The sequence below is a fragment of the Amia ocellicauda genome, chromosome 11 (assembly GCF_036373705.1).
Source record: "Amia ocellicauda isolate fAmiCal2 chromosome 11, fAmiCal2.hap1, whole genome shotgun sequence".
Taxonomy (NCBI): Eukaryota; Metazoa; Chordata; class Actinopteri; order Amiiformes; family Amiidae; genus Amia; species Amia ocellicauda.
The window spans coordinates 21,661,790-21,673,444 of NC_089860.1; the positions used below are offsets into that span (position 1 = coordinate 21,661,790).

The window sequence follows — 11,655 nt, forward strand, 5'->3', positions numbered from 1 at the left end:
CTCAAAATAATGATCTCTAAATAACCAGGAACAAAAACCAGCAGGGTAGTGAGTCCTCTGGGACCAGGGTTGAGAATCACGGAGCTAAATAAGATTCAGAGTCTTTATTCTGAACTATGATACTGCATTGCAGTTTTGAAAGGAGAGACATGATACTATAAACAGTTGATTAGATAGATTACCTACCCCATTTTATGCCCAAACAACAGTCTGAAGCCAAACCATAGCTAATACCAAAAATTCAAGCTAGGTCCATAATAATCTACACCTGATTCAGTTAAAATGGTAGAAAAGCAACTCCAAACTTAACAAAAGCCTATATTTACAGGGGACTTTAACCCTAGCCTGGACCCAAATGTAACCCTAACTTCCACACTTAACTTCAGTTGAATGCAACATTTAGCTAAATTACACAAAATAATACTCTCTAAATACGTTTACCCGTAGTTTGATTAAATTTGAAGTAGGTGTGACAGACTTGAAAAGGTTGGGAAATACAGTTGTCACACAACCCCCTCACTCATGAACTAAAACATATATAAATACATCAGATTTCACAGCCCTTATTAAAGTTTTAAATTCCTAGTGGGTTAGTGCTAATAAACATTCACTATATTGTAACACATTTGCTAGTGTATGTTTAGATTTGACATATATTCATATTACAGTGTTAATTGTAGTCATCATTAATAAATATAGTCTTTATTCTGTATGTACTTTAAAACCATCATAATGAATCAAATATTTTTTAGAGACACCATATAACCTTGAGCCTCTACATCCACAAATGTTTTGTTGCTTTTTATGCAGGCAGGTCTTTGGGCATCTATACGGGTCCTGCCTGTGGACAAACTTCAATGAAATCAAGTTGCAAACTAGTTAACCATGCGCCAGTTAATGTTTATACGCAACTGCAATTCTCTATTACAGAGCACTCTCTTAAAACATTGCAACACACTTCTACCCAGACACTCGTCCAAGATGGTAAGCGCATCGTTGTTTCGAGGTTGCTTTCATGATGTATTCACAGTTGTTAGCAAAGAAAACGATACAAATCGGTTTAGCACTATCAGGATTAAAATGCGGATATGCAATGCACAACAAGTGCATTTTAAACACGCGGAAGCAGTCCCCAGTACGTCATTTATATCTTCAGACATCTGACTTGATATGTTTTAAAATATCGTGTTATTGTGTTGAGAACGGGTTTGAAGTAAATACAAGTAATTAAGCATACTAGCCTACTACCAGAAACACACGTCTGCCACCAGACTGGATTCCCGGCAGGACAGAGCTGTGAATAATGCTTTTTCCCACAAGGCCATGCGTACCTGTGTATATGTGTGTGCGAACTGACAACACGTCCACAGAAGGTCTTTATCATGTGTCTCCCTGTTTTCCTCTGATATCCACATGCTATTTTATCACTATTCAAGACTCCAGTTTGGGTTTATCCCTTGCAGATTCCCCCATGCATCAAATTAATCCCCATGCCCACTGTCACTTTTAAGTATTGGTTACAGTGTTTAAAATGTAAATAGTGTACTATATAATATCTATTCGCCATGTTTAAATGTATCCATGCATGAGGCTTTGAAGAATATATATAATCTGTATTTTCTGTGTAATGTCATGAGTTCTCCTATTGTCGTTAGCCAAACCTTAGCCACAGTATTAGTTTAGATGCAGCTGGTGCACCCTTGTGTTTAATCATTTACTTGGGATCATTAATGATTAATCAGAGTATTTGGAATTAACCAGAGTGTTTCACAGAAGCTGTTGTATGGGGCTAAATATACGTATTTTTTCTGCATTTTTGATTCTGAATGTCTTTGGCAGGATGTTAAACTTGCAGGCACAAGTGGAGGCCAAAGAGGGAATAAACAACTAGGAGGTTCGAATGATGGAAAGGCTGAGAATTGCAGTCAGGCATGCTTTGGTCAGCTCAGAGAAAGTGAAACACATGCACAGGAGCCATTCTGCTCATTATGAAATATGTTGTTATAGAAAATGTAATGATTTGTTAATTGTAAATTACTAACACTTTTGGTTAACCTCTTGATTTACACATTTACCACAATCCAGTCCTTGCTTCCTATTACAGTGAATAAGTGTGTATGTTTTATACTATGTGTTAGATTGTGTAGTTCTACATGTATCATAATTAGGTTTCCTGGATTTTTTCAGTTGTATTAAAAAGGATGTGCATTTGATTTATAAGTGTAGTAAGAGCTGGGTTCATTACATTCACTGTAGTGCCCCCTTGTGGCAAATCACTTAGCTAAATAACTTTATACCAGTGTGTCTGGAAACACTTTGTATTACTTCTTTATATTTAAAATAATAATTTATTCATACACATATATGAATGTATTTTTATTGTTTGCATTTTTTTTTACAAAGAATAATACAGCATTCAGGTGTTTGATGATTCCATTCAATAAGTAGAGTTAGTGTTTGTGTTACTTTTGAATAATTCACATTTCTGTTTTCTTTCCTGTAAGATTGTCAGAACACTGTTAGGAGCAAATTGTCAAATTGTCAAGCAGAAAAGCTATTAAAAACAAATTATTTTGTTTGTTTTACTTGTCTTTCTGTAAACATGTATTAAAAATTGAACGACAAGCTTGAAATATCCAGTGACCTGGTGTTGACTATTGCACAAGTTTGCACTTTGTAAACATGAAAGGATCAAACCGCTAAGCAATGAGGGTCTTATCTCATTTCCTCTTATATCTTGTTTACTGGGGTCTGATTGGTTTGAGGGAACTGTCCTTTACAATTGCACCACATTACATACAGGCTTTGACCTCCTGATTCTGCCATATGGACTTCTCCCAGCAGGGTGCGCAACAAGACAGTTGAACCACAACAATATTTTCAAATGTTTTTCCTAATTTTTCATAATCACAAGGAATTATATAACACCAGATTTTAGGTATGGTCCTGAAAATTCTCCTATTATAAAGGAAAAGGTTTTCAAAATATGTATTTGTTAGTCTGTTTGTTTGTTTAATGGATTAGACAGGGAACTGTGCATCAAAAATAGTCCTTAAAGTCTGCAATGATGGTTTCAGCAGTTCAGCAGTGTGCATCAGGGCAGCAGGATAGAGAGGAATGTGTCACTGCAGTGAGCAGAAGCCTAAACTCAGGGGCGATGCTGTGTGTTTCAGGCCTCAGACTCGCAGTGGCTGTCCCCAGGAGAGAGAGAACAGCTTCTACTGGAGTTGAAAGCGACAGGATGGGTGGAGGTGGAAGACCGGGACGCCCTTTACAAAGAACTCAACTTTAAAACCTTCAATCAGGTACTTTTAATTTGAAATAAAATATTCATTCGAAGGAGCTTAGAGACACAATGTTATTATTGATACCCAAAATCTTTATGCCACTGATTGTGACAATTAAGGCACTGAAATTAACACACTGTTCCAATTGCAATGAATACTAAGGAGTCCTACCATGGAGGAAAGTACTCTGTAAGATCTTCACTCTGAGGAGATGAGACACTATGACGTCTGTTTCATATGTGAGTGGAAAATCTGGGTTGAGGAGATTCTGAAAAGCCTCAGCTTTTGCCAAATGTTTCAAATTTACAAGTAACACCTGTGGCATCCTCTTTCTTTGCACAAAGTTAGTTTCTCCCTACTAGCGATTATTTGTTGCGCTGTAACAAATGTATAAGGTTCTCAAGATTGGTTTTGTCAAACTCCTCCATGTATTGTGTGATTTATTCTTCTGAAAAAGGAGTTTAGGAGACCCCTCAGTTTCTGTCTTTCTGGCTTTGCATTACTTAGCAGCTGTTGATTTTGATTTGTTTTTGTGAGGTCAGGAGGGAGCTGGCTGACTGCATTAGTGTCGGAAACAGGCGTATTCGTGGCAAAGGCATCTCTTGCGTGTGACTCTGCTCAGTCTCTCTCTGCTGATTGGTTGCAGGTGTAGCCCAAACCAGTTGTTTGACCTTAGAAAGTAACCATGGGGGTTGTGGACTTGGCCCTAAAGTAATTCTCATGATTGTTTAAAATATGATTTGTCTAAATACAAAAGAATCTGGGCTATGCTTGTAGTGTTAGATGTGCAAGACGTTTTTTGGGTCAAGTGTGTAATTTTTATTTTACTTTTTTACTCCGTGCTGTACCAGGTTTCAAACACATGCCTCATTGTAGAAGGATAGGTGTAATGAGACTTGTTCTTTTAGAAATGAGATCTTCAGAACATTTTGAAGGGAAATTCACCTAGATTGCTTCTGTTACATTCATGTTGTGCACACATTATTGAAAACAGTGTCTTACTGTATTAAAAATATGGTTCTTAAAAGTGTCATCACCACTTTTTACATTGAAACTAGAATCACATTTCCTTTCTAGATTGAATTTGTACAATTCAGTATTTCAATGCTCATATGATGTTAGTGCAGGAAATGTACTTAAAGCACAAGTGTACAGCTTTACATAGTGAGTTAGAGAAATCTAAACCATGTTATGACTAGGCCATGTGATACCATTTGTAATTTGTATTTTTCTTCCAGATTTACAGATGTAAATGGCAAAATCTCAAGGCCACTTAGCGGACATCCGCTAATCCAGTGGTTAGTTGTTTTAGCCCCTAATGTACTCTGTTTTTACACTTCCACGTGTTTGAAGTTGAGGACTTGAATCTGACCTTTCCCATCTGCTCCCCTTGCAGTAAAACTCTCCTCTTACCCTCTCTTGTCAAACCATATTAAGATGAGAAAGTCCAGAGGACCGCTTGGCAGCAATTTGGGTTTCGATCAGAATGATTCCTTTCACAAACAATCAAATTAGCTAAAACGTTTCATCTGCTTCAGAAACCGCTAACAATCCCATCATTCCTTACAGTTGATATTTTGTTTGTGCTTCATGATAACGCAGACAAGCTCACGTTGTTCCAATTTGACATCTTGTGCCATGTCTTCTTATGTATTTTCTTTTTCATTTGGAGACTATTTGTAGTGCTTTTCTTAAAAGGCATTGAGATGAAGAGTGACAAGCTGGATGATTTCCATTTGCTAGTTATCTCTAAAGTGATGGACTAGGGGAAACTAGATCCCTCAGAGTTTATAATGAGAGTCACAAATCCCCTTCTGCAGAGAAAAGAGACATTCCCTGAAGGTCCTCTTGGGGGAGCTTGTATTTTACCAATTGTTATTTGAAACTTGCAATGTAGAGCTTTGCAAGACAGGCAGGATTCCACACACAGTTGCCAAATGACGAGTAAGCAAGCACTTTTTTTTTTCTTTCTTGATGAGAACAAATTGAATGCAGTAAGTGGAAATCTTAGTATGTTAAAATAAAACCAGTAGTAATTTCTCTGTGCCAAGTGAAGTATGCCCTAATTTTAAATAGTCTATGAAGTAAATTTAAATTTATTTTCCTTGCTGAGTCCTGACATTTATAATCAGTTTTGAACATTTAAATCCTGTTTCTGGAGCAACATTTGCTGATGCTCTTCCAGAAGTTATTTGGTAGACAATTCAGTGTATTATGTTTCTGAGCCCAAATGTAAATTATATGCATTTTTAGAATAGAGGAAAATCTTATGGTTCTTTGAAATATTAACCCTTGGACTTTGATTCTTTCTGCATTTTTTGTTGGGGGAGCGGTGGTGGGTGAGTGTGTACTGGTACAGATCAGTGATGCCAAACATGCAAAAAATCAAATGAGAAATCCCACTAAATTTTACAATTGCTCTAATTGGCGGACTTAGTCTGAGTATATGATATAACCTATGGTGCTGTATGTAACACATGCACAAACTTATTTCATGTTATAAATCTGTAAACATCATGTCAATATCCTGCTTTTGTGTAGTCTGCTGTGTTTCTTTTATTATTTATTTATACAGCAGTTCAATGACATTAAAAAAACATTACAAAAATACTGCAAGGGACAAAACAATGGTAAACGATGGCATCTGTAAATAGTCTGTGAAGATGGCAATTATCTTATCCTTTGTTATTTGAGCGTTTGCTTCAAAAACAGAAGGGGGGCTTACCTGGAGTAAAAACAGCTGTTTAAGGTTGCTAAACTGCTGAGGTATTACAAATGCCTCTGTTTGCTTTTCTTTTTTTTTTTGTTTTGTCCAAAGTTCAATTAGCTTTTTCGGTTGTCATCATTGTTTGTTAGTGGGAAGGGTTAAAGTGAACATGCAGACACTTAGCCGAAGGGAAGCCTTAGAGTTGGGATTAGAGCAGTGTGCTTATCCTGTGACACAACCAACACCTTAGCGGCTCTGAGGGATAACTTTAGAGATTCCTAATATCCCCCGCACACACTTTTTAAAACTTATCTTTTTCTGTTCTCCTGAGGGGGGTCTTTCAGCCAAAGCTGTGGATGAAACCAACCTGTTCTTGTCATACTATTTTACTCTCTTAATGTTAAAATAAGGTGTCTTAGAATTAAGCTCAGTCCCAGAGAGCCCCCACCCCCCTCCCCGAGTTTTTAAATGACTAGCCGTGAATTGCCTTCCGTGTTGCACAGATTCTCGCTCCTTACAGAAAAGCAGCACTCTTCTGCTGCTGCGCTGTGTAAATTCCTCTGTGTCTTCCTACTCCGTCACCCTCAAACAGAATAAAAAGTCAATTCTCATTAGTAATCCCTTGAAAGCTACGGACAGTGGATTTCTTGAACCCAGCAATTAGAACAATTAATCGATTCAAGTTAAGACATGAATTTGATGTTTGAAGACTTAATAGCCAACCTTAACAAAAATATAGTTTTGGCGTGGTGCTGAAATTGGGCAATTGAAATAAAGAGCTTGCTGCATCACTAAGCTTAGGTGAGTAGGAGTTTGTTACATCTGTAGCTGAGCCTAGGGCTAACGCAGAAAAAAGAAATAACACACAATGCTGCTAAAGGTTAAATACTGCCAGTGTTTGACTTTTATAATTGGAACTCACGCTATAATTTGATAGCCATGTTTCAAAATGTATCACTGGAAAAATAAATGTTTTACATGAAATAATAGACTGAGGAAAACAAACACAAAAAAACATCACTGCTTGGTCAGATGTGTGGGGAACCACAGATTGAGTGGTGTTGTCTGCACAGCACAAAATTCCTTAATGTTGAGGTTGTTTATCAAAAAAACACTGGTAGGGATGATAATGTTTTATGAAAGTCCTGACGCCCAGCTTGCTGTCATGCCGTTAGGCTCTTGTTGGATGGATGTTCAAAGATGAGAGCTGGGAAGAGCTGAGCAGTTGGTGAATCTGCATGCACTTAGCCTTGGCACAGAGAGATCCGATTTTAAGCTCCATGCGGCACCATGGAAAACTGATCTGTAAATAACAGGCACATGTTTGAAACTAAAACTGTATTCTCCTTTCACCGCAATGTGGGTATGCCACTCCAGTGTCAACTTGTCTCATTCAATGTTTTATGACAATCATATGGTAATAACCAGAAATGTCCTTAGAGCAGTAAGAAGGGAAACACTTGTTTTGTCTGATCAGGTGTTTCTGATTATTTCAGATGCTGGGTCTGCGTAATGTTACATCAAATTACTCGGCCCTGACAGGATGTATGTTCCATACAGCCAAAGATAAACAAAGAGCTGGTAAAGGGGAATCTTTGAGATTCAGTAAAATCTGTGTTTAAGATGAAAGTTTTCTGTTGCACCGAAGGCAGAGAACCTATGTAACCCCCACCCTCAATTTAAAATATACCGTTTTCTGTTGCCTTCCAGCACAGGCTTATTCAAATATCTGGAACAATCCCATTGCAAAAACCCGTGCAAGCTCGCCGAACCACTCTTGTTATTTTCATATGGTCAAACAGACTGCACACTGCAGAACACGCACAACATGTTGTGAAATAAGCAGCTTTGAAAATTGAAATTGAAAAGGCTGATTTTACACTTTCTTTGGTTTGTTAGCATACATTTTTGTAATGATTGATGCCTTGTACTTCACTGTATTTTTGCACTTTGTTTGCACTTATGTTGTAAGTCGCCCTGGATAAGGGCATCTGCCAAGAAATAAAAATAATAATAATACAAATATATATATATATATATTTGCTGTATTCCCTCAGATTAATTTTTTTAACTGCATAAAAGTTTTTATACAATATGATTTGGCATACAAGGCCAGTGGAACATTTATTTTAACATTACAGTATAGATGTATCCAAGATTGATAAAAGCCTGTAACACCACACACAAGTACATTTTTTGCAGTGTTTTTATTGCTGAATTTTGACCACTGATCCCAAGTGTATTTTGACAGTGATTTACATTGCTGGCTATTTAATAATTGCTATTATTTTTAATCAAAGTTGAAATAAAACAGACTCAAATCTGAAGTTGGTGGCAGGGTCAGGTTGCAGGAATATGGCAATTACTTAAATTGATCAGGAGATGGTTGCCTTGATAACCAATTAGATCAAGTCACCGATCCTGTTACATCACGTGGAAAAAAATAAAACTGATTTGAAATTGGTTACAACATACTAAAGGCTAAACATAATTTCCTCTTCAAGTAATTCTGTTTAATAATGGTCAAAAGTGGGCAAAGCTACAAATATGCCCACAAAGATGGCTTATAAACAATAGTGTTTCAGTTTATTTAATTAGCTGAGGAAGTATTTAGAGGCTTAATTGAGATTGCACTGGGAAATTGCTCTGAAATAGCTGGTCTTAATTTTACTTGGTGGGAGATGTGTGCAAGGGATTTCACTCTTCTCTGTGGATAATTAAAATAACCATAATGACTCCCTGGATGGCAGCTGATTGGTAATCGCATATGCCACCAGAAATTTGAAGATTGTAGTTTCTTTTCAAAGCAACATGGTTTCCGCAGACTTGGCAAATTGCATGCTTTTAAAATGAAATAAGCTTACTTTTAAGCATACACACAAAAAAATGTTCTGCCTTCAAAGTAGATCAGATTTGTGTCACTTCTGTAGGTCACTTGCAAGGGGAACACTTCCATCTCAGGCCAGATAATCTTTACAGACAGTGAGTGGACATTAGAGTAGAAATGAATGACAGCTTTTATGTTACACCATTACATAAAAAACTCAGAGTAACAGTGCTTATGTAAAAAGGAATGAGAAAAAAGCAAAAGGTTGGATTATGCAACCTTTAATAAGTGTTTTTTTTTTACTGTTTTTTTAATATAGGCTTTTGGATTCATGACTCGGGTGGCTTTACAAGCAGAGAAAATGAACCATCATCCCGAGTGGTTTAATGTTTATAACAAGGTAATTACAGTGCTAACCGAACAGCTTACTCTCAGACAAGAAATACAATGCACTGAGTCTCTGACAGATGGACTTTCATGTGGACCAAATATATAGCTAAATATGTTTGAGCTATGTATGAATAATAAAACTAACTCATTATTTTTTTGGGAAAAAAGGAAAAAGTAACACTTTGCTTGCTTTATTGACCATCCTCAGAAATCAATTTATTATAAATGTTTCTATCTTGCTGCTAAAAAAACATGAAAAACAATAGTTTTTTAAAATAGAAACAGTTTAGAAAAATGAATTGTTGAAGGCTGTGTTACATTACAAGTCTTTGGCTGCTGACTAGGGGTAGACATGATAAATTGGGCCTCAGAAAGTCTCTTGGAATTTTGAATGTAGCTGCTGCATTACTGTACGGCTCCCTGACTATACTGTTAGGCGTTCTGTCATCAATCCTATGGTTATTAAAATAACTGGACAGTTTTTTTTTTTTTTTTTGGGGGGGAGGGTCTTACTTTCATTATTTCCTGCTGTGTCCTGGTGGAGCCATCACGTGCCATAGAAATGTCTCCAGTTTTACTAATGTGCTCCTTAAAAAGGAAAGAATAAAATCAAATGGTTGTTTACTTTATCCTCCTCCTTTTCTTTTTAGGTTCAGATAACACTGACATCTCATGACTGTGGCGGACTCTCAAAAAAAGACATTAAAATGGCCAAGTTTATTGACAAAGTAGCTCTAACTATGTAGATTTATTTAATTTTGTGTTAGGTGGAAAATTAGATGTTGATAGAAATGTGACCATGTCTGAAGATTGTACAGCTTCGAAGAACAATGATCATTTTAGAAGACAACCTCTTACTATCTTGTGAAGCCGAGGAATATTTGGAGCTCCCTCTGGGTAACCACAGGTTGTGAGTGTTCCTGTAACACTTTACAGGAAGATGTGCGTGTTACTGATGTACAGTGACTGAAAGGCTTTGATTGTGGTCTCTTGTGACATTATGATTTATTATAATGTGATCTGTAGCTTCTGCTGGTTATTATTGTCTACTCTTTTCCTGTTCCATCTATTAACATACAATGTTACATTTTTTGACTTTTGTTTTTGGTATTTAGATTTAATAAATAAGAATAACATGCCAGTGACTGAATTTCAGCTGTTGTAAACACAAGTGTAATTCTGCTTTTTAAAAGAAACGCATGCTTTTAACAAAATGGGATCTGGATGTTTTTTTTTTTTAATGTATAAAAGGTTGTGTATTTGTTTAGAAAGGCAGTTTGTTTAAACCACAAACACAATATATTAAAGATGTTTTAGCTCAGATATCTAGCATGCTTTCTTGTTAGTGGAAATATTTGCCTAAATGGCAGAAAGTATACTTGCACTTTAGCAGTGCTGGAAATCCTGTAGAATAAAAAGCTCTTTGCAGTTATGAGGTTTCTCTGAATTTTGCACCTATGTTTTTCTTGAGTTTAGTTTTTTCTTCTTCTGTGCTGCTTTGCATATTGCATCTTATCTTGCAATATCGTGCAAGTCACAGATTTGTATTAACAGCTCTGTAATACCCGCACCAAAGAACAAGGATACACTCTGTATTTAAAAGTTCAAAAACAAGATGAGCTGTTTTGCCCTCTCCAAATGCTGAAAACTATCTATTAATGTTGTAAAATGTCTTCCTCTATAACAGTTATTCTGATCTTAAAATCATGTTGTCATTCTGTGGTGGAAATGAGGAAGTATACAATCCTGTTCTCAAATCTGGTATTCCTTAGCCATATGTGATTTTGTAAATGCAGTTTTAAGAATACTAAATAAAAAACTTTTTTTAATTGATGTTTGGATTTTTGTTTTATGCTTTTTCGTTTATTAACTGAAATATTCTGTTATATTTAAATGGTATCAGTAAAAGGCAAATGGATAAATATAGGTTTTTTTTTTTCACATGCTCACTAAATTGAAGGTTCTTGGATTCAACAAGCTACACTTGATATCTGGTTACTATGTACTTTAAATTCTTAGGCTGTAATGAAAGGGATGGTAATATTAATATGCATCACTGTGTCATGGTTCAGTAAATGTTTTTGTTTTGTGTTTTTTGCATTTTAATGTTAATATGTGTAATACCGAAGTACAAACTTCTGAGCCAGAACAATAAAATGACGATGTATTAATCATTCTCGTCATCTATTCTCATATGTAAGAAAATACATCCAGTCCACTACCTGGTTGTCATTGTGACAGATACAAGCCATAATCAAAACATATCAGCCACTCCTGTGTTTATTGCGTGGAGAATTGAGAGACGACTGCATCAAGCCACGACTGTTGCCTCATCTTTGCCATAAAAACAATCGGCCTTCTGTTAAACGGAGCATGAGGTTTAGTTTACAGGTAAGCTACACTAGTCCCAATACAAGCCTTGGACACATAATTAAAATCATATT

General features: G+C 36.3%; 1 protein-coding gene across 3 annotated transcripts; it reads left to right on the top strand.

Moving 5' to 3' along the window:
* Window positions 1–825: 825 nt before the first annotated feature.
* Window positions 826–11,044, top strand: LOC136763153 (pterin-4-alpha-carbinolamine dehydratase 2). Of its 3 annotated transcripts, XM_066716927.1 has the most exons (5): window positions 895–984; window positions 1,840–1,939; window positions 3,174–3,305; window positions 9,141–9,221; window positions 9,862–11,044. In XM_066716927.1, exons 2-5 carry the CDS (start codon window positions 1,901–1,903, stop codon window positions 9,955–9,957), a joined length of 348 nt encoding a protein of 115 aa, XP_066573024.1. In that variant the 5' UTR covers window positions 895–984; window positions 1,840–1,900; the 3' UTR covers window positions 9,958–11,044. The 3 variants fall into 3 exon arrangements, with proteins under 3 accessions (XP_066573025.1, XP_066573023.1, XP_066573024.1); XM_066716926.1 differs by lacking the exon at window positions 1,840–1,939 and having other exon boundaries at window positions 827–984; XM_066716928.1 differs by lacking the exons at window positions 1,840–1,939; window positions 9,141–9,221 and having other exon boundaries at window positions 826–984.
* Window positions 11,045–11,655: the final 611 nt, after the last annotated feature.